The 23408-nt window shown below is 43.1% G+C and overlaps 1 protein-coding gene across 3 annotated transcripts in view; it reads right to left on the reverse strand.

Moving 5' to 3' along the window:
• The window catches only part of SLX4IP (SLX4 interacting protein), an 89874-nt gene that overhangs the window by 18545 nt on the left and 47921 nt on the right, over positions 1-23408 (reverse strand). For 2 of the 3 annotated variants that reach the window (XM_053380633.1, XM_053380634.1), the window contains exons 3-5: positions 19436-19525; positions 17672-17795; positions 3440-3517 (exon numbers count right to left, since the gene is read on the reverse strand). In XM_053380633.1, the coding sequence (XP_053236608.1) occupies positions 3440-3517; positions 17672-17795; positions 19436-19525 (292 nt within the window). Of the gene's footprint in view, positions 1-3439; positions 3518-16800; positions 17075-17671; positions 17796-19435; positions 19526-23408 lie in introns of those variants that run through there. The other variant, XM_053380635.1, reaches the window with a different exon arrangement.

The following is a 23408-nucleotide window of genomic DNA, read 5'->3' on the forward strand; positions in this document are numbered from 1 at the left end:
CTCCTAAATAAATTATAAAATTTTCCCATTCTTTATTCATGTTTTTGTCTTCTTGGTTCCTGAGCTTCCTGGTCAATTTTGCCATTTCGGCGTAGTCCAACACCTTGATTCACCCTTCCTCTCTAGTAGGGATTTTGTCTTCTTTCCAATTGCCCAATTATTTCTTAACCCATATCAACACACATGGCATGGAAACTAGACTCTGTGAGCCAAGGTAGTTATGGCATTGTGAGAATACAGTGGTGCCTCGCAAGACGAAATTAATTCGTTCCGCAAGTTTTTTCTTGCGAGTTTTTCATCTTGCGAAGCACGGTTTCCCATAGGAATGCATTGAAAATCAATTAATGCGTTCCTATGGAGACCGCCTTCAGACCAGGTCCGGGGACAGCGGGGAAGACGCGCTGCGCTTCCCCGCTGTCCCCGGAGATTGCGGGGCTGGCAACGGGGAGAAGTGATCTTCTCCCCGCCGCCAGCCTTCAGAACAGGTCGGGGGACAGAGGGGAAGCGCAGCGCTTCTCCCCGCTGTCCCCGGAGCTTGCGGGGCAGGCAGCGGGGAGAAGCGCTCTTCTCCCCGCCACCCGCCTGCACAGGACCAGGTCCGGGGACAGCGGGGAGGCGCGCTCTGTTCCCGGACCTGTCCTGAAGGCTTGCGGTGGGAGGAGGGCTTTCCTCCCCACCACCAACATTCAGAATGCTGTTCTGAATGTTGGCGGTGGGGAGGAAAAATCCTCCTCCCACCGCAAGCCCTGGGAACAGAGAAGAAGCGCTGCGCGCCTTCTCCTCTGTTCCCTGACCTCCCACCGCAAGCCTTCAGGACAGGTCCAGGAACAGAGGAGAAGGCGCGCTGCGCTTCCCTGCTGTCCCCGGAGATTTCCCTATGGGCTTTCGTCTTGCGAAGCAAGCCCATAGGGAAATTCGTCTTGCGAAGTCGCTAAAAATCGGAAAACCCTTTCGTCTTGGGTGTTTTTCGTTTAGCGAGGCATTCGTCTTGCGGGGCACCACTGTAGAATGAATGTACCCTTTTTTGATCAAACCTCTCCATTCTGAAGGAAATCAGCCCTGAGTGCTCACTGGAAGGACAGATCCTGAAGCTGAGACTCCAATACTTTGGCCACCTCATGAGAAGAGAAGACTCCCTGGAAAAGACCCTGGTGCTGGGAAAGATGGAGGGCACAAGGAGAAGGAGACGACAGAGGACGAGATGGTGGGACAGTGTTCTTGAAGCTATCAGCATGAGTTTGACCAAACTGCGGGAGGCAGTGGAAGACAGGAGTGTCTGGCATGCTCTGGTCCATGGGGTCACGAAGAGTCGGACACGACTAAACGGCTAAACAACCACACCCTTTTTTGTTATTCAAATAGTAGCTGTGGGGATGGGGAGTTGCGCTCTCTCTCTCTCTCTCTCTCTATTGTGTAGTCCTGAGAGAAACAGCACCTCTGAAATTGCCATTCGCTCATACGTGGTGGACTTGTAAAAAAAAAAAAGTCACAGGCTTTTGGGAAATGATACATAATGAGTTGAAGAAGATGTTTAAAATAGTCGTCTCAAAAAAGCCTGAACAAAAAAAGTTGGTTAAATTGTTTATGTACGCTACTACCGCAGCCAGAATTTTGCAGGCACAGAAATAGAAAGAAGACGTTTCAACAAAAGAGGAGTGGACTTTAAAACTATTAAGACTATGCGGGGATGGTGAAATTGATGGCAAAAATAAGAGAGCCAAAAGACGAAATGCCTGTGGAAGAGTGGAAACCTTTTCCGTACTATCTGAGAAAGTACTATAGTCAAATGAAATTGCTGGCAGGACTTGAGATACAGTGGTACCTCGGGTTACATAAGCTTCAGGTTACATATGCTTCAGGTTACAGACTCTGCTAACCCAGAAATATTACCTTGGGTTAAGAACTTTGCTTCAGGATGAGAACAGAAATCATGCTCTGGAGGCACGACGGCAGCGGAAGGCCCCATTAGCTAAAGTGGTGCTTCAGGTTAAGAACAGTTTCAGGTTAAGAATGGACCTCCGGAACAAATTAAGTACTTAACCCGAAGTACCACTGTATAAGCAAAGGAATGCAAATCATAAAGGAATGTCATGTAGGGTGCATATTATGGGGGGGGGAAGGATTACATTTAAGGCAGTAGATCAGGCACCCCCAAACTTGGCCCTCCAGATGTTTTGGGACTACAACTCCCATCATCCCTAGCTAACAGGACCAGTTGTCAGGGATGTTGGGAATTGTAGTCCCCAAACATCTGGAGGGCCGAATTTGGGGATGTCTGCAGTAAATAAAGGATTTGAACAGAAACATCATGGAGGTAAGGATGGGAAGTCAAAATGTTAAGGAAAGATTGTACTGAAACTAAATTGAATTCTTATCCCCCCCACATGCCCCCAAAGTGAAGAACTAGACTGATGCATTTATTTATTTTAAAAACTAAGCTCTGCTATAAGAGTAAATATCCAGTGTTTAAAAAAATGATGAACATGATTCAAGCAGGGATTTCAGCCTAACTCTTAAAAGTTCTGAGAGTGATGTTATTTCTGGCAGCGTAAGATTTGATGTCATATCCTCCTATTTGCTCCTTGGCTTGGGGAAACATGAAGAGAGACCAGGTCCAATGACATCACCTAGAATCGGTTTTCTAGAAGCAGGCTGGGCAACAGCCCTTCCTTCCATGGGCTTGTACCACCCTTTGACAATAGGCCTGACTCACAGAGCAAACTCCACTGATTCACAATCTGGAGATTCGGGGGGGAAAGCGCTGAGTCTTGTCCTTGCAGAAATGTGGTGTGTGGCCCAGCCAATGACCCTGACCCGAGTTAAAAGCAAACTTTAAAAAGATTAAGAAGTTAGTTAGCAGTAAAGAACGACAGGACGACAGCCAGATCCTAACGCAAATATTGGCCCTGATTCAGCAGACGGGCTTCCCTAGCAGCTGAAAGAAAGACTGTGTTTCAGGGTGCGGCCGAAATGGATCGTCGGCACATCAGTGCTTGCTGTTGTGCTTCCGGCAGCTGCGATGTGTTGTCTCCATTCTTCTCCCCTCCCCGTAAAGTACAGCAATTCCCTGTAAGTTGCCCACTGTCTAGCGATATTAACTCTCTTAATAGTAATAGCCTTGGTAGGAGATAGCCATAAAGGTGTTTTCCTTTCCAGCAGATTTTTATATTTCTCTCAAACTCTATACAGATTCTTCCTAAGAATATGGTTCATAAAACTTTTTAAAAATTTTTGCCTTCCCATACCAAAGACATGCATGCCAGCCGAATTTGAAATCATGGCCTTCTAAGTTCAGGATGCCTGCATTCTCCAGTGTAATCCATTCTTTTAACCAACACAAACAGACTGCCTCATAATACATTTGCTGGTCTGGCTATTCTGGAAATAAATCTCTCCTGCCATCACTTGCTTTCTCCAAAGTGTTAAACAAACAGCTTACCACCATGCTTCCGACCCATAATACATCGAAGATTCGTCCATCTTTTGACAAAGTAGGCTGAAATGTGAAAGTCACCAGCTGCAACATAAAAAACAAAAACAAAGACAGCCATCAATAGATTTTTTTTTATTGTTTATAGTCAATGGCCATCACAATATAAGCACAAATCAGCAGCTTATTGATCCGTGCTGCTTTCACACAAGTAGCACATGTTATCAGAATATGCCTCTACAAAAATCTAGAGAATAAAAATCCACAAAGTAGACTGCAACTTAATCCTAGCCACCAAAGAAGCCTGAACTGAAAACAGAATGAACAGAATCCATCTGCTTCTTTCCTCAAACTGCAATGTCCCTTGTGGCATCTAAGGATGGCTTGGACAAAGGGATAGCCACTTCTCCATACTATTATATTTCCCCCACTGAGAATTTTTCCTCTCTGGTCTCAGATGCTTGGGGAGGCTCAAATGTTTGTTTGCACAGTCAAATCTTGTTTTGTGGATGGGGTCCGTTCCGGAGGCCCGTCCACAAGCCGAAAATGACACACGTCAAAGCACCACATCAGCGTGTGGCACGATTTAATGCTTCTGCGCATTATGTAAGTGACAAACCCAGAAGTAACCTGTTCCGGTACTTCTGGGTTTGCTGCGGACGCAGAACAAGGTCTTACTGTAGATGCAATTGTTGCGGCAAATGCTCAAGAACCAGCTATAAGTTGCATTCCTTCCTGCACAGTATATACTACATCCCTGGATAAAATGCAATGCCTTCCATGGCCTTAATTCTTTTGCAAACAGTTTAATCTGAACCAGATGAATGACACATAGTAAATGCTGCTTGAATGGGCTTTATAGTATTACACTACAGTGGTACCTTGGGTTAAGAACTTAATTTGTTCCAGAGGTCCGTTCTTAACCTGAAACTGTTCTTAACTTGAAGCACCACTTTAGCTAATGGGGCCTCCCGCTGCTGCCACCCGATTTCTGTTCTCATCCTGAAGCAAAGGTCTTAATCCGAGGTACTATTTCTGGGTTAGTGGAGTCTGTAACCTGAAGCATATGTAACCTGAAGCGTATGTAACCCGAGGTACCACTGTATTCATATTTTTCAACTGTATTGAAAAGTAAGTATGATACTTACTATAAATCTACCTTCCTTATTTTTTTTCATAAAAATATTTATTTTGACGAAGTAATAATCATACATAAATAAGAATAAAAATGTGCACCCCGCCACAGAGACCATTCCATTGTAACTATCCAACCTCCCAAAATTTCAACGCCTCTTGTGATGGATTGACCCCCTTCCGTTTTAACAGTACAAATTCTACAAACACCCTCCATATCTCCCCAATATCATCTCCCCTGCATATTCCCCATCTTATCTTAATAGCACGTTAATTTACCATTAATAGCTACATCCCACACCTCTTTATACCACTCTTCCATTTTATATTCTGCTTGCCCTTTACACTTCCTAGCTATAATAATTTGTGCAGTGGGCAATAAATTTGTGAGCAAATCCTTCCTAGCCTGCAAACCTTCTACCCCATCGTAAATTAATAATAATGCTACCTCTGGGCTTTCAGTCGGCTTTAACCCAGTGATTTCTGTCATCTCCTTAAACACCCTTTGCCAAAAGAATGTACATATTTACACCCCCACCACATGTGAATGTAAGTCCCGGTTTCCTGGCATCCCCCCCAACATAACATTGAATATTCATTGTTTATTTGATTTAATCTGACTGGTGTTAAATACCATGAATTTATAATAATTTTCTTTTATTCTTATGGGCAACATTTTCTTTCTTTTTTTTTCTTTTTTCAGATTTGATTGTTATCATTCACTTTAACACACCAAACAGAAAAAGAAAGCAAATTTCCATCACCACCAAACAAAAAAGAAGGGAATTAATACATCAACTAATAGCCTTCAAATCATAAAATAAAAGTGGTCTTTTTCTATCGACCAGACTTCCTGTCTATTCTTTATTACAGATTCTGTATCATTTGTTCACTGCCATTACATAACTAGTTTTGTTCAAGTTGATCCATTAATAGGTTTTACATCATTCTTACAACTGCTACTGAAATTATTCAAACACTGCAAATGACCTTAGATTACAATCGTTATTTTTCAAATATATTTTAAAAACTTCCTATTTTGATATAAATATCTGTTTTGATTTATTTTTTATTTTTTCCTGACATGCTATCTAATTCTGTATATTCAGCCAATTTTTGAATCCATTCTAATCTTGACGGGACTTTGTCACTTTTCCAATTTGCCGCAACGAGAACTTTTGCTGCAACCATGGCATATAAGATCTCTTTAACATTTTCAATGTACATTTCTCCCATATTTCCCCCCACCTTTGACTATCTATCTGCCCCGCTGTCTCCTTTTCCCACACCTCTAAATCTACCTTCCTTATAAGGTCATTCCAAATCTCTTAGCTTATCTCTAGTAAATGCAATGATAAGAAAATAACTGCTGAAAATTGTGGTGTTTTGCTCCTTCTCCTCCTGTGCTATACTAGGAACCAAGCCTTGACATTATATCTGTGGTTTGTCATCCTCTAAACGAGTGTTTCTCAAACTTGGGTACCTGGCTGTTGTTGGACTACAACTCCCATCATCCCTGACGATAGGTCCTCCTTACTAGGGATGATGGGAGTTGTAGTCAACAACAGCTAGGAACCTAAATTGAGAAATGCTGTTCTAAACAAACTACAAGCTGTAACTAAAGTTTGTTCACGGCTTACCCCTCATGGCTTTTTTTCCCCGGGTGTGTGTGTGTGTGTGTGTGTGTGTGTAAACTATAGCTGAGCTCCTGGAAGCCCAGGCACAAGGGAAGGAGCGATGTGCTGGTGGTTTTCTCACTGTGCACCAGTAGTTCTTCATGCAGCGCCTGGTTAAACTAGGGAACTCCCTTCATCAGGAGGCTGCAACGGCCAATGACTTTGATGGCTTTAAATGAGGAACAGGCAACTTCACAGAGGACAGGACTGGTGGCTACTAGCCATGATGGCTCGGCTCGGCATCCACAGTAGGAAGCAGCAATGCATCTAAATGCCAGTTATTGGACGCGGGTGGTGCTGTGGTCTAAACCACTGAGCCTCTTGGGTTTACCAATCAGAAGGTCGGCGGTTCGAATCTCCGTGATGGAGTGAGCTCCCATTGCTCGGTCCCAGCTCCTGCCAACCTAGCAGTTTGAAAGCACACCAGTGCAAGTAGATAAATAGGTACAGCTGTGGCGGGAAGGGAAACGGTGTTTCTGTTCACTCTGGTTTCTGTCATGGTGTTCTGTCGCGCCAAAAGCAGTTCAGTCATGCTGGCCACATGACCTGGAAAGCTGTCTTCAGACAAACACCGGCTCCCTCGGCCTAAAAGTGAGGTGAGCGCCGCATCCCCAGTCACTTTTGACTGGACTTAACTGTCCAGCAGTCCTTTACCTTTTTACATTTTACTTTACATGCAAACCAGGCCGTTGCATTTATTTAAAGACTTGCCCAGACCACATGGATGAGAGAAGGCACTGTATGTCTTTCCACACTACTCTTTAAAATGCAATAATTAGCAGTTTACCTGCATGGAGCCATCTTAATTCATGATTTGCCTGCTATTAGGAACAAGTAGTAATTAAAGATATCCCGTGGTTCTCTAGTGTTTAGCTCCATGACACATTGACTCATATTTACCTGTTGCTGTGGAGCGGTGTTTTACTGCCGCTCTGCGTGTGACCTCACAAATACATTGGCTCCAAAAGTCACCTTTGTCTAGGGAGGTCAGTTTTGGGGGCCGAATCGGCCATTCGTTGTGCTGATGACCTGGTCCAGGAGAGAGATGGGCGAGTGAGATCCTGTTAATCTGGCTGGCTGTCTCAGCAGCTTTGGATACCATTGCTCACAATATTCCCCTACACCATTTCAAAAGATTAGGGTTCAGAGATTTTGTATTGCAGCAGGTCCATTTTACATGTGAAGAAATGTAGCTACACATCAGCCTTGAAATCTTACTAACTTGGAGAGGATCTGCAAAGAGGAGTGGGACAAAATACTCCCTGAGATGTGTGAAAACCTGGAGGCCACCTACAAGAAACGTCTGACCTCTGTAATTGCCAACAAGGGTTTTGCCACCAAGTACTAAGTCATCTTTTGCAAGAGGATCAAATACTTATTTCACTCATTATAATGCACATCAATCTCTGACTTTTGTCTTCTGGATTTCTGGGGGTTGTCTTGTTGTTATTCTGTCTCTCACAGCTACAATAAACCTACCATTAAAATTATGGACTAGTCATTTCTTCGTCAGTGGACAAACGGGCAAAGTCAGCAGGGGATCAAATACTTTTTTTCCTCACTGTATGTGGACATGGCGAAACTCAACAGCAAAAAATAAAGAGACCCCAAAAGACGAAATGCTTGTGTGGGGGGGTGACTAGAACGTTTTTCGGGCTATCGGAGAAAATACTATAATCAGATGAAATTCCAGGCAGGGACTTGAAATATAAGCAAAGGAATGAGAATGATAAAGGAATGCAATGTAGGATGCATGTTATCTATAAATTAAATGATGCGGGAGCTAGGATACAACCTTGCTTAACTCCATTTGTGGCTGGTACGGATTCTGTGAGCTGCCCATTTGTACAGCAACACACTTTCAGCACAGTGTTTTTATGCTGTTGTTTAGTTGTTTAGTCATGTCCGACTCTCCGTGACCCCATGGACCAGAGCACGCCAGGCACTCCTGTCTTCCACTGCCTCCCGCAGTTTGGTCAAACTCATGTTCGTAGCTTCGAGAACCCTGTCCAACCATCTTGTCCTCTGTCGTCCCCTTCTCCTTGTGCCCTCCATCTTTCCCAACATCAGGGTCTTTTCCAGGGAGTCTTCTCTTCTCATGAGGTGGCCAAAGTATTGGAGCCTCAGCTTCAGGATCTGTCCTTCCAGTGAGCACTCAGGGCTGATCTCCTTCAGAATGGATAGGTTTGATCTTCTTGCAGTCCATGGGACTCTCAAGAGTCTCCTCCAGTGTTTTTATACAGACATTTAATCAAGAACAACAATCTTTTATCTATACTTGAAGAGTCCAACTTATCCCAGTCTTACTTGAGAGATGGAATCAAATGCAGCTTTCAGATCTATGTATAGCACACCACCTGGTTTCTTAACATACTTATCTATAAAATGGGCTAGTACAAAACAATGGTCTATATTGGATCTGCCTTGTCTAAACCCGATTTGCTCCTCGGCAAAAATAGTTTCATCAGTTATCCAATCAACAAGCTTACTGTAAAGATGCTTTGCATATAATTTGCTAATTACAGGTAGCAAACTAACTGATTTATAACTAGCCACATTGGATGAAAGGCTCTTTTTGAATAGACTACCGCATAAGATTTAAGGCAGTAGATAAAGGATTTGAATGGAAACATCATGGGAGTAAAGATGGGAAGTCAAAATATTAAGGAAAGATTGTACTGAAACTTAATTGAATTTGTTAAATTGTATGAAAATCAATAAAAAAAATTTTTTTTTGGGGGGGGAGAGAATTTACATGCAGGGATGGTTCCAGAAAATAGCATGGTGTGGCTCCCTGGCAACTAGAGTGCTGAAGGGCTCTATCCTGTTGCCAATGCAATTTAATATTTATATGTAACTGCTGAGAACGGCTATTAGGAGAGTTGGAGCAAAGTGTCATCAGTATGTGGATGACACCCAGTTCTATTTCCCTGTAACATTTGAGTCAGGAGAGGCTGTGCATGTCATGAATCTGTGCCTGGAAGCAGCAATGTAGTGGATGAGAGCCAATAAGCCAAGACTGGATCCTGACATTATTTTAGGAGGCTTAAACACCTCCACAGAAATTCAAAGTTTCCCTAAAGCCTAGTTCCTCATCGCGGCATGTAGGCTTGAGAGAAAAAGCGTATGATCTATGAGGAGGAAAAAATGGTTACCGCTGGGAGTTGGAACTCATTCAAATGATACCAATTTCACTTGGAAAAGTGCCTTTGATATGACAACTACAGACAAAGGCCTTCATCACTCTGTTCACACCCCTGTGGTTAGAGATTAGAAAAATTAGAGGAGCTGATCAACAGCCGCATCCTATGCCTTTAGTGTGTTGAATGCAAAAGACCCTAAATGCGAACTGATAGCGCCTACATTTTCTTTTCGTTTGTTTTAAAAATAGCTGTTTCTATTTAGGCGGCAGCAACATTTTCATTTCGAAAAAAGAATAAATTCCTGAGGGTTAGCCAGGTTAGCCCACGGCAGCCGCCACAACCAAAATTCTTGTGGCTCCTCAAAGATTAATCACTTATGTAGAATAAGCTTTTAGGGGCCACTGGATGCAGTAAATGGCTTTCTATCCAGTAGCTGATCATCTCAGGCACCTGCCCGTGGCGACTCCGGCCTACCGCAAATGCTTATATTAGCAGTTGGAAATAAGTCACAAATTGGCTCACAAGGCCACCCCCCAACAAGCTACACTTCCACTTTGCAGGGAAGTGGAACCGATTTGGATGGATCTATATGGTTTCCAGAGGGATGTTTTATCTCATGTTGATGGTCTTTCAGCTGATTCCCTGGAACGCAGAGTTAACCAGGGTTATCGACTGTCTGGCTCCGAAGTACCCTCTCCGACTGCATGGAGCCCAGACAGCCCCATGGTGTTCTCCAGGGCTGAGGGCGATGAAACAATCACTGAGATGGCTAGAGTACCGGAAAACACTTTCTGAATCAGACAGGACACGGGTTAGGCCTCAACGTTGAGCCTACCAAGTGGCGATAGCAACGACGAAGAGGATCATCTTCACCGCCTCTATTGCATCTGTAGAAAACAGCAGCAGGAGACTCTTTCAGGCGGTTCGCAATTTAGCGGACCCACCTTCACCATCGGGGCCCTGTAAGGATCTCAAGGACCTCCTGTAATGATCTTGCCAATTTTTTTGCAGATAAAGTCACTCAGATTCGGAAAGAGGTAGACTCCACCATGGGAGCAGGGCCGGGGCAGGAGAGTGCTAGAGTCCTGTCTAGTCAAGTTGTGTGGGATCAATTCCAATCTGTTACCTCCGAGGATGTGGACAGGCTGCTTGGACAAGTGAAACCAACCACCTGTCTCCTTGATCCTTGCCCATCCTGGCTCATAATTATTATCCTGGCTCATATTATTATAAGCCACACCTGCCTGCCTCCCTCACCTGATGTCCTCAGTTGAGGGGCAGGTATGATAGAACAGCTGTGAAGAAATAAATTGGAAGCTTCAAACGAACAACCGATCAGAAGTCTCACTGGGAACAGCAGAAGCCCCATCAACTACTATTGAGCAGGGCTCACTTTTTCCATTTCGAAGAGGCAGTATGAATCCAAACTGCTTCCTCCAAATGGACACCCTGCAACCACCGGCCAGCTGATTGGCAGTTACTGTGGCCTCCTTGGAATACTGACAGGTGCCAATCACCCAGCATCAGGTGACTGGCAGACAAAACGCGCCCGCAGTGGGTGGGGGAATTAAGAATCTGTTAATAAATTTCTTTTTAAAAAAAGAAAAAAAGAATCTGCCTGTCTGCTGCGTCCAGTTCCCTGTATTTGTTCCATGCAGCCAAAGAAGCAGTCGCTGAGATGTGCCATTTAAAACACCACCATTTGCAAAGAAATTAAGGTTGGAGGAGGCAAGACCCCAGCAGCAGAGGTCTTGTCAAGATTTTCGAGTTAACTTCAGATGAAGTTTACAGCATGTCATTCCTTGAAGGAGAACTACCTGAAAATGCTTTACATGTGGTATTTAACTCTGACTAAGCTTGCTAACAGGTAGAAGACTGAATCAGATAAGTGCTGGAGATGCAATGAGGTTGAGGGGACGTTCTTTCATATGTGGTGAACCTGTAAAAGAGTATTGGGAAATGATCCATAATGAATTGAAAAAAAATGTTTAAGAGAACTTTTAAAAACAAGAACCCCAGAGATGTTTTTGTTGGGGATAATTCAGATAGAAATTCCCAGGTGTCAGAAAAGGTTATTTATGTATGCCACTACTGTGGCCTGTGTTTTATGTGCCCCAAAATGGAAAACGAGCGAGGTCCCAACCAAAGAAGAATGGCAACTTAAATCGATGGAGTACACGCAGCTTTGCGGACCTAACATATAGAATAAGAGAACAAGAAGAACATACGTTTAAGGAAGACTGGAAAATGTTTATTGAATATATGGTGGAAATTGTGTACACTTGAAAAAGTTGGCAGCATTAAGATAAATTCAACAGTGGAAATAAGTTTTGATGGATGTAATAATGGAATAATGAATGGTTTAGTTTATGTAAAATATGCAGGGATTTATGTTATGCAAAATGAACCATGGAAAGAGAAGAAGGGAAGTCATTGATAGTTTAAGGTTGTTAAGCAACCTTTTAACTTGTAAAGCAGAAAAAATAATAAAAATGAGAGAGAGAGAGAGATTTTCGAGTTAACCGCAGAAACCACAGCATGCTGGACTAAGCTTGGTGCTGCAAGTAGTGTTGTTTTGCCCCTAATTATAGCATTTTGAAGGAAGTGGTATTTCAGCCTCCTTGGTTTGCTTTGCAAGTCCCTGAACTTGCCCGGTCACCTGCAGCCTCCTCCGGAAAGCTTACTAAGGCAGTACCTGACAAGTTGACTTGGACATCGATGAGGCTGCCAGCAAGAATCTGCAGCACAGGATAGAGCAGCATAAAGCTGTCTCCCACGGCTATTAAAGACCGTTCACCTGGTGAGCCTGGGAAAATGCCTTTTTTGCTGCTGAGTTATCCGGAATAGCCTGGCAGGTGTGCCCTTCCCAGCAAAAACTGGCAGCTGAAGAGCTCTGCGACTGAATTCAGCAAAGCCTTCTTCAAAACCACAAAACAGGCCTTAGGAGGCCCACAGTGATCCAAAACATTTCTGTACGTGTCGCTTCCATTGTTTGAGATGCCTTTTCATGTTCTGTTCCAAAATCTCTGTATTTCCCCCCACTTTACCGCCCAATCATTTTAGATCAGAAATACTCTGTTCTTTGCTTCTCAGTTATGTTTTAAGACAGGCCATTTTTCTTTGCTGCAGGAACTGAAAACCTCACATATCTGGAAAAAATACATTAAAGACTAAAGTATATATATATATATATATATATATATATATATATATATATATATAAAAATGTGACACACAGTAGACGAGATAATTGGTTGAAGCAGAAGTTCGTAAGAGTGCTAAAAGATTTGATTGTCTAATCTGGCTAATTTCTTTTAAGAGCGTAACATTTGTTAGCCCATGTAGGCACATAAATATTTAGCATCCCTACTAGCATATCCAGCTCTCTGCATTTTTGGGACGTGTAATGATATCTAATCCCTTAATTATCTTTCTCCGCTCAATATTTCAACAGAGAAGCCTCGAAGCTACAGAAAAGAGCTTTCATTTAAAGTTTGCCTGCTGCTTCCAGTAAAAAATTCCAGAGCAGGTCAAACGCTTGAGAAATCCCATTGAGATTTGTGACATATATACCGGGGTTGGGGTGGGGGGTGGGTAATGAGAACGGTCAATGACCATCAATAGCACCCTGCGTCAAATCTTTCTTGTGGGGTTCAAAGAACTTTCGGAGCAATTTTTGGGTGGTGGTGGGAAGCTGCAGGGGAAACAGAGATTATGTCCATTCATTATGTTCGTTCATATAAATATAAAATCACAATCAATGATATCAAAATACAACAATGCCTCCTATAGGACAGCCTGCCTGCCTGACTCCCTCTCCTGCAATCCTTCTCTAGGGGCAGTTGGTGGCAGATAGCCCTGAGAAGTAGCTGGGGAGTGGAAATGGATAGATATATAGGAGCCAGCATGGTGTAGTGGTTAAGAGCGGTAGTCTCGTAATCTGGTGAACCGGGTTCAATTCCCTGCTCCTCCACATGCAGCTGCTGGGTGACCTTGGGCTAGTCACACTTCTCTGAAGTCTCTCAGCCTCACTCACCTCACAGAGTGTTTGTTGTGGGGGAGGAAGGGAAAGGAGATTGTTAGCCACTTTGAGACTCCTTAAGGGGAGTGAAAGGCGGGATATCAAGTCCAAACTCTTCTTTTTCCTATCCTCACATCTATCTGCTGTCAGCAATTTTGTCTGGAAACCTAGTAAGATGAACCAAAGGGATATGAGCAGTGCCGGATTTACGTATAAGCTAAACAAGCTATAGCTTACGGCCCCACACTCTTGGGGGGCCCCAAAAAAAATTAAAGGGAGAAAAAACTGGACGTACATTTCCAAAATATAAGATAAATAACAAATAAAATAAAACCTACATACAGCAACAGTCTTTTGTGTTGTGTAGGCCCCATGATGTAAGTAATGGGCGCCGCCTGCTAGCCTGCTCCCTAAAATATCACTGGTTTGCTCATTTCTATATATAGGGTGCCTACATTCTGCATGGACTGGTTGCATGGCAACATGTGCAAATGACTTTAGATACCTATTAGGTCCATAAATTACCATATAGCATATATTCAACACAAAAAACAGCGACAATTTGTTGTTGACAAAGGACAGCTGGACATATAAAGGGCCCCATTACCTTCAGTAGCTTAGGGCCTCATCAAACCTAAATCTGGCCCTGGATATGAGAGTTCTGAAAGGGAAAGGATTTGAGCCCAATTCATGCACCACTCACATATTGCCATGTTCATGGAGTAGTGAGATTTAGCTTTAATGTGTGCCACTCCCGACATCGCTACCTGCTTCTGCAGCAAATGTGTGTTGGGTTGGGTTCTCTGCAATGAAATTCTGGTGCAAGAGCATCTGCTGTTGACTTGGGGCTCAGTCAGTGGTGTAGTGTGGGGAGGCCACGGGGCGATTACCCCAGGCACAAAATGATTAAGGGCACAAAATCTCAACACTCAGTGTTGAATACAGCTGCGTGCTTCTGTTGCTGGGGTCCGTTGAAAAAGGCTTCTCCACGCAAACCAGGAAGTGACTTCTCCAGACAACGGAATGACTCTTCTTTTTTATCTCTGCGGCTGCGATCTCCTGGGTGACACAGTTGAATGTGCATGTGTACTCTGTCCATTTCCCTTCCTCCCACCCCGTCTGCATGGCCCCGGGCTCTGGCAACCCAAGCTATACCACTGAGCTCAGTGTGATCAGGACAATGCTCCCTGGTGCTATTAGACAACAACAACATCAGTAAGTTAGTGAATGTGCAGAAAAATATGGTGTGATCTCCGCAGTCAGGACCAGCAGGATATAGCTGGATTTCCATGGTTGCCAGGGGCGTCTGTCTCTCCAGTTTTGTGTCATGCCATGCGCCCCATGGGGGCCATTTTGTGACTGGCACCATAGCACTTTCTCTCAAAATTTAAATGTCCTTAAGTCCAGAGGTAGCATTGTTATAAATTCATGATGGTATGGAAGGTTTGCAGGCTATGAAGGGCTCGCTCACAAAATTATTGACAGCTGCACGAATTGTGATAGCTAGGGAATGTAAGGGGCAAGCAGAATATAAAATGGAAGAATGGTACAAAGAGGTGTGGGATATAGCTATTAATGATAAATTAAAATGTGCCATTAAGGTAAGACAAGGAATATGCAGGAGAAATGATTCGGAGGAGATATGGAGGCTGTTTGTAGAATTTGTACTGTTAAAATGGAAATGGGTCAAACCATCGTGTTGAAATTTTGGGAGGTTGGATAGTTACGACGGAATGGTCTCGGTGGCGGGGTGCACATTTTTATTCTTATTTATTTATGATTATTACTTTGTCAGAAACAAATTTGCCTTCTGGTTCAAAAAGGCTGGCAATCTCTGATCCAGAGTGTACTTCCTCAGGCTGCAGGTGGGACTTTACATGGCTGAAGAGAAAACATTTCCATAAAACTTAATTCAAAAGCATCCAAGCAGGAAACTAGTATGTCACAGAGAACATGAGTCAAGAACTCTTTCCCCCAGCATCTAATTGTCTAATTTTTGTGTGTAGAGGTTTTCATTTGGCCAGATCAATTCATATGAGCTCCCAGCCATGGTCTGAAGCAGTTTAGACCAGACACAGGTTTACCATCTCGTCTGCTATTAGTGTGAATTAGGACAACAAAGTGTGGAAGAGAAGCAAACAGACTAGTTGCCCCACTTTCCAAGGAGCCAGGCCTGTAATAATCCACTCAAAACAGGCACACAGGCCAGCTCCTCCCAGCACATACATTTATTACTGTTTATTTCCGTAAAACCACCAGTGTGTGTGGCATTTTACAAAGCAAGAAACAAGAAAGGCAGCCCTCCGTTCCGAGGAACTTACAATTTAAATTTCAACAGCAGGAGAGGCAGCAGAGGGAGGGAAAGGCAGAGCAAAGGAGAATGGGATGGATATGCACAAATGCATTTGCAAGTGCAAGCAAAAATGTTGTGGAAACTAGGCAGATCTTCTCTTGCTATCCATACTACAAGAAATCCAGAGGGGTGGGGATAGGGGCTTTTCTATCCCACCTCCTAAAAGCTTATAACAACAACAACAACAATTTATTTACAACCACAACAACAACAATTTATTTATACCCCGCCCATCTGGCTGGGCTTCTCCAGCCACTATGGGCGGCTTCCAAAAAAATATTAAAATACTGTAATACATCAAACATTAAAAGCTTCCCTAAACAGGGCTGCCATCAGATGTCTTCTAAAAGTCTGGTAGTTGCTGTTCTCTTTGACATCTGGTGGGAGGGCGTTCCACAGGAAAGGCGCCACTACCGAGAAGGCCCTCTGTCTGGTTTCCTGTAACTTGGCTTCTCTCAGTGAGGGAACCGCCAGAAGGCCCTCGGCGCTGGACCTCAGTGTCTGGGTAGAACAATGGGGGTGGAGACGCTCCTTCAGATATACTGGACCGAGGCTGTTTAGGACTTTAAAGGTCAGCACCAACACTTTGAATTATGCTCGGTAACGTAATGGGAGCCAATGTAGGTCTTTCAAGACCGGTGTTATGTGGTCTCGGCGGCCGCTCCCAGTCACCAGTCTAGCTGCCGTGTTCTGGATTAGTTGTAGTTTCCGGGTCACCTTCAAAGGTAGCCCCACGTAGAGTGCATTGCAGTAGTCCAAGCGGGAGATAACCAGAGCATGCACCACTCTAGCGAGACAGTCCGCAGGCAGATAGGGTCTCAGCCTGCGTATCAGATGGAGCTGGTAAACAGCTGCCCTGGACACGGATTTGACCTGTGCCTCCATGGACAGCTGTGAGTCCAAAATGACTCCCAGGCTGCACACCTGGTCCTTCAGGGGCACAGATACCCCATTCAGGACCAGGGAGTCCTCCACACCTGCCTGCCTCCAGTCCCCCCAAAACAGTACTTCTGTCTTGTCAGCATTCAACCTCAATCTGTTAGCCGCCATCCATCCTCCAACCACCTCCAGACACTCACACATTATCCAAATGATCAAACCAAAACATTCTCTAAACTCATTTTACCCTTTCCTTTGTAGGACATCCTTTTCACATTATCCCTTCCAGACACAGTAACCGTAGGGAGAAAAACTTGGGGTGCACAAAGTCGTCTGAAAATGGGGAAAGTATATCCAAGCTGCTTTTAGAAATAAGACTAGGCAATATGAGCCCCAAAACAGGAGATGGAGAGCAGAGAGATGCAATTTCTTGCTTTTCTAGTTAAAAAAAAAAAAAAAAGCTTTAGAACAGCAGTAGGAAATTGGTGGCTCGTGGGGCAAATCCAGTTCACCAGATGCCCTATTATTCACTCATGATATAACCTAGTGGCTATTTTAAAGAAACAAGCCAGCAAAAATGAACAAATGTCCTACTAGTTCCATCAAGCTCTGTTCACCCTATATGAAGCAAACGAAGGGACCACCAGCCTGAGCCATGGAGTTTTGCTAGGCGGCCCTATCAATCACCAGCTAATTCGCTGCCATCCAGTGAAATTCTTCTTTCTATTCACCCCAACAGTGGGTTGTTGTTTCTTCAGGTGGAAGACTGTCTTATGGGTCAATACTAAATTCTGGACCATTGTACCCCAATGGACAGAATGCCTTGTGCTGGCTTGACTCAATGACTGTATCCCCCTCCAAGCCAACATTACCATAGGCAAAATAATTTCTAATGGCGCTCAGCTATTACCAAGGTGTTCAGCCTGACTATTGGTTGGAAGTCTAGGTAATGAGACAATTCAACACTCAAAAGCTTAAGCAAAAAAACAACTGTGGGGAAATCGCACTGTGTTTGTTGTTATAAGCAGTGCCTACCTTTCAGAGACAAAGGATTAACTTTTGTGTGTTCCGTTTCCTTCGCCTGTCTGTGCTGTTTGCGACCTTTCAGGTACTGCGTCACCCTTGAATCAACCACATCTTTTAGCAGCAAGCAGACATCCTAGAAGAAATATTTGTTTTCAGACAGGTTGGAGCATCTTCTACAAAGTCTGAGAAACCACTTGTGAATTCTCAGATTTGTTTATCGTGCAGTGTCCTTGCAAACAAGCTGAAAAGCAATGCAGGCTGCAGTTCTAAACTTGATTTGAAATCAACTGCATATACTTCTAAGTACATCATGGTCATTCCTAGATCCACGTATACTAAGTGAGCATTTTGGATATCGGAGAGGAGGGAAATAATAGAAAACAGATTAGTGACAAATCCCAGAGCAATCTTACAGCTGAGGGCAGGAGCAGCAAAGTGACTGCTCTTTGCTTTTGTACTGTACTTTGTACACATCAGTCAAAATAAAGAGACGTCCCTCAAGCTTGCAGGCAAAGGGATTTGGCAAACAGGAGAAGGCAAGCAAAGTGGGGGAGGCAGAAAGGTAAGCATCAAGATTGACGCTCCTTAGTTGCTGTCTTTTAAATGGAAAGGCAGAATATAGATGCAACACATCACTGCCCTTATTCTTCCTTAGGCAAATTTAAATGTTTTCTTTTCTACATACAGGAATCAGCAAGACAGGCACACCCCTTCAGTTGGGAGTGAAGAGAAGCAAGAAGAAGCAAGGAAGGAAGGGAGATGCTCCTTTGCCGCAGTAGCACAAATACCTGCAGCTTCAGCTGTTCTAGAAGATCATGAACTCCAGATCATACATGCAGGCAGTGTCTTCAAATCTATCATCTATCTATCATCTATCATCTATCTATCTATCTATCTATCTATCTATCATCTATCATCTATCATCTATCTATCATCTATCTATCATCTATCTATCTGTTTTTGATTAAATTTTCTGTTTTACAATTTAAAATACTCATTTAAACATCCTTAAAATATCAATGACTTCCCTTCTTCTCATTCCATGGTTCATTTTACATATCATAGATCCCTGCATATTTTACAAAAACTATACTATTCAGTATTCCATTATTGCATCCATCAAAACTTGTTTACACTGCCGAATTTATCTTAATGCTGCCAGCGTTTTCAGCTGTACACAGTTATTTCTCATATATTCATTAAATGTTTTTCAGTCGTCTTTAAGTTGTCAATCTCCTTTGGTTGGGACCTCGCTTGTTTTCCATTTTGGGGCTAACAAAACACGGGCCACAGTTGTTGCATACATAAATAACCTTTTCTGACGACTGAATTATCCCCAGCAGAAAGGACTCTGGGTTTTTTGGGAAAGTACTTTAAAACATTTTTTTCAACATTTCCCGCTACTCTTTTACCCTTTTACAAGTCCACCACATATGAAAGAACGTTCCCTCCACCTCTTCGCATCTCCAGCACTTATCTGATTCAGTCTTATACATCCTTAGCAAGCCTACTCGGAGTTAAATAACATCTGTGAATCATTTTCAGGTAGTTCTCCTCCAAAGAATGACATGCTGTAAACTTCAGGTTACTTTTCCAGAGTTTTTCCCTGCAGTATTTTCAAATATCATATCAATTCCAACAAAAAAGGGAGCACAAATAAAAATTCCCAAGATATTAGGAACATGCAATAACCAAATGTGGATAAGCCAATGCAATCTCCTGCTTCCCCTGCTTAAATTGTGTGCTCTTAAAGCACAAACGATTGAGCCTTACCTCTCTCTTACGATCAGAAAACCACACAGTGTCCTTACTGGAGTCACGCGACGTAACATGGAAATCCACCAGAACAGCAAAGTTTCCACACTTCGGATATTTGTGGTAGAAAGATGAAGAGGGAGATAACAGAAAATCTTTTTTATTCTGTGTTATTATACACATCATCATAGAATCATAGTTGGATGGTACAACAGGGGTCAGCTAGTCCAACCCCGTGCAATGCAGGAATCTCAACAAACAGTTCCTCATCCAATTTGAAACCATACCGGACCCTGCTTAGCTTTGCAAACATGCCAGCCATTTTATTGCTGCAAGCTTAGTGTGGTTCTTGGAGTTCAGAGGTAGGTCTTACATGACTGAATATTACCCATGTGCATATAACATAGCATCATAACTGCCCTATGAACATGCCGTTTATCATAGGAATCTTAATATTTTGTTATTAAAACCTAATCAATTCAATATCAATGCATCAACTAGCATGTATAAACTTTAACATTAAAAAATTACCCAATTCACGCCCGCTTAAGTTTTTTAAAATGAATTGAGAAATTCTTCCTTGAATTGTGTGCCTGACATTTCACGTTAGCCTATCAAACTGTTCACCTTACTTTTTTAAAAAAATTAAGAACCGCCTTTTCCTAGCTACGTTGGCCTAAACAGAAATGAACGAGTGAAGGAGCATTCTGTGGTGTTCTAGGTCTCACCTGTGGCAAGACCAGGTGAGGGTCTGGGGGTCACCTCTATCACCAAAGGACCTCAAGTATCCCTTTTCCAGCGGATGAGGTAGTTTGGTAGAGAAGAGGGAGCTGTGAATGACGAGTACCCAAGAGAAAGTAGACATCCTTATTGGTGAATATTCATCCGTGGAAGCACAGAGAGATACAAGGGGTATGTGGTCATCACTGTTCAGCTGCCCAGCACAAATATGTGTCATGACATCAAAAATACATCTTCTTCTTTGTCTATCACTTGTAGCCGGGTAAGATTGTCTTCCACGAACACAGTCTTAACAGTGAGTCCATAAGCGACTGTGGAGGCCAATTCTGGATCCACATGTCCTTCCACAGTGGGGACATAGGGTTTCGGGCAGGATGTTGATCACGACGAGGGTTTGCTGAACGTGCCTTCCTCTTAGTACGTTTCTCCCTTTTGTCCTGAACTCAAGCATCTTCAAAGCCCATAGTTCTAGTTACGGGTAGGTAGCTGTGTTGGTCTGCCGTAGTTGAAACAACATTAAAAAAATCCTTCCAGTAGCACCTTAGAGACCAACGAAGTTTGTTACTGGTATGAGCTTTCGTGTGCATGCACACTTCTTCAGATACACTGAAACAGAAGTCAACAGACCCTTATATATAGTGAGAGGGTGGGGAGGGGTATTACTCAGAAGGGTATACATAAGGGTCTGTTGACTTCTGTTCCAGTGTATCTGAAGAAATGTGCATGCACACGAAAGCTCATACCAGTAACAAACTTAGTTGGTCTCTAAAGTGTAACTGGAAGGATTTTTTTTATTTCAAAGCCCATGACACCTTTGGTAAAGGCTGTTCTCCAATTGGAGAGCTCGCAGGCCAGTGCTACATTTTTTTTAAAGATTTGCCTTGAGAGAGTCTTTAAACCTCTTTTGTTGACCATCACCATTAAGCTTTCCATTTTTAAATTCGGAATAGAGTAGTGGCTTTGGAAGACAATAATCAGGCATCTGCACACATGGCCAGTCCAACAAAGTTGATGTCAAAGAGTCATGGCTTTGACACTGGTGCTCTTTGCTTCTTCCAGTACACTGGTATTAGTTCACCTGTCTTCCCAAGTGATGTGTAAAAATTCTAGGAGACTCCGTTGATGGAATCTTTCGAGGAGTTGGAGATGGCGTTTATAAGTGGTCCATGTCTCACTAGCATACAGTAAGGTTGGTAGTACAATAGCTTTGTAAACTATTACTTTGTAGACATACTGACCACAGCACTCATGCCTTCACTGCATAGCAGCACTTGCAGGGTGCTGGCTTCCCTAGTCCTTAGTTGTCTTTCAAAGGCAGTAGCCTCATGGTTACCAACTGCCACCATCCACAAAATGTTGCCATCAAACAAGCATAAACAGGAGGTGTCAGTAACTCATCTATCTGAACTACCTGTGCACAGTGAGTGAATTGTTTGGTGCAACTCACCATGTAAAGAAGCCTCAAGTTATCCCCGAGAAACATAAATCTACATTTCTGTGGATTTGGCCCGGCGACTGAAGGCTCCTATCTACATGGAAGCATCAACATGACCTTCTTTTCTGTCTAAAAGGGCAGACCACTGTTTCCATTTCCCACCGTTTGGGACTAGGATCAGGACGCTAATTCGGAGAGAAAGAGAGCTACCTGCTGGAAGAATGCAAATTCTTATCCCAATGAGTGAACGAGACTACAGAGGTTCAAAAGTTCACAAGGAGTTGCTCATGTTCGTGGCGAGCGATGATAGCCAAAATATGACACAAGTGGGAAATCATCTGTAGACAGGTGTCAAAACATGTTCAGTTGATTTCTAAATGCTATGGGATCTTCTTTTTTTTAAAAAAAAAATGTTATTTTGCAATGTATGACTTCTCGGTGAAGATTTATGTGTGCCCTGTAAATTTATTTGTGAAGGGAGAAAGAATTTGTGCGGCATGTAAGTACTTAATATAAGTGCTATTTATAGACAGCTGGTCATACGCAATTCAAGTAACCCTGAAAAATATTACACGGGGCACCATGGTAATGCAAACATAAGTAAGCCAGGTTTGAATTCCCCATTCCAGCAGTAAATGAGGTGGAGTTAGCAGCCTTTCATCAATTATTTCCTCCAAAACCACTTTTCGCTAACACAAGCTCTATTAAGACACACAGGAACCAGCAGGCGATGAGGCAGAGCAAGATTTTCCCACCCACAGAACTTGGCTGTCTCTGAAAACATTAACAGGTACAACACAGCTGACTTGCCTCCTATCTCAACCCTTTAGTAAGAAACCTCTGAAAGGAAGGCAGTGAGAACGTTTCCTCTCTCATCTACCAAATCCTTCTCCAATCTGTGTAAATTGGGATGAAATCTGGGAGTCTAAAAATGGGGATATTAATGCTGACAGGTGTAATGGGTGGCCCTTATCAAGGAGCTCATAAGATAAACTCAAGCTGGCCCTTACAGTGGTACCTCTGGTTACTTACTTAATACGTTCCGGAGGTCCGTTATTAACCTGAAACTGTTCTTAACCTGAAGCACCACTTTAGCTAATGGGGCCTCCTGCTGCCGCCACGCCGCCGCTGCACGATTTCTGTTCTCATCCTGAAGCAAAGTTCTTAACCCGAGGTACTATTTCTGGATTAGCGGAGTCTGTAACTTGAAGCGTATGTAACCTGAAGCGTATGTAACCCGAGTTATCACTGTATTTAGGAAATAAAATCATAATCAAATGATGTCTTTCTGTGTGCCATTACAGGACTCAGGTTTCTGAAGGTGCTGCCAGAACTCTTGATTTGCCAACGATAAAAGGAGAAAGGGAAATTATCGTGCTGAGATTCTCCATATGCCCTGCTAGGAGCCACCAGGATCATTATTATTATTTAAATTAATGTAAGAATTTCGTTTCCCATACATATCTCAAGGCGATTTAAAGGCACACCATGGGATCAGCTGAATGATGGAGAGGCTCAAGATTTGATGGCAGATACGTCCTACCACATGTGGTGGACGTGCAAGATAACAAAAGCATTCTGGGAAATGATTTATAATGAGTTTTAAAAAAATGTTTAAAATAACGTTGTGAGAAAACCAGAAGCTTTTTAATTAGGAATTTTAGGTGCAGAGATATCAAAGGAGCAGAAACGACTATTTCTGTATGCGACAACAGCAGTGCAGATACTACTGGCCCAGAGATAGAAAGAAATTAAAGTTCCGACCAGAGACGAATGGCTGATGAAGATGATGGACTACACCAAAATGACTGGGAA

This window comes from Podarcis raffonei, chromosome 3 (genome assembly GCF_027172205.1).
Source record: "Podarcis raffonei isolate rPodRaf1 chromosome 3, rPodRaf1.pri, whole genome shotgun sequence".
Classification (NCBI taxonomy): Eukaryota; Metazoa; Chordata; class Lepidosauria; order Squamata; family Lacertidae; genus Podarcis; species Podarcis raffonei.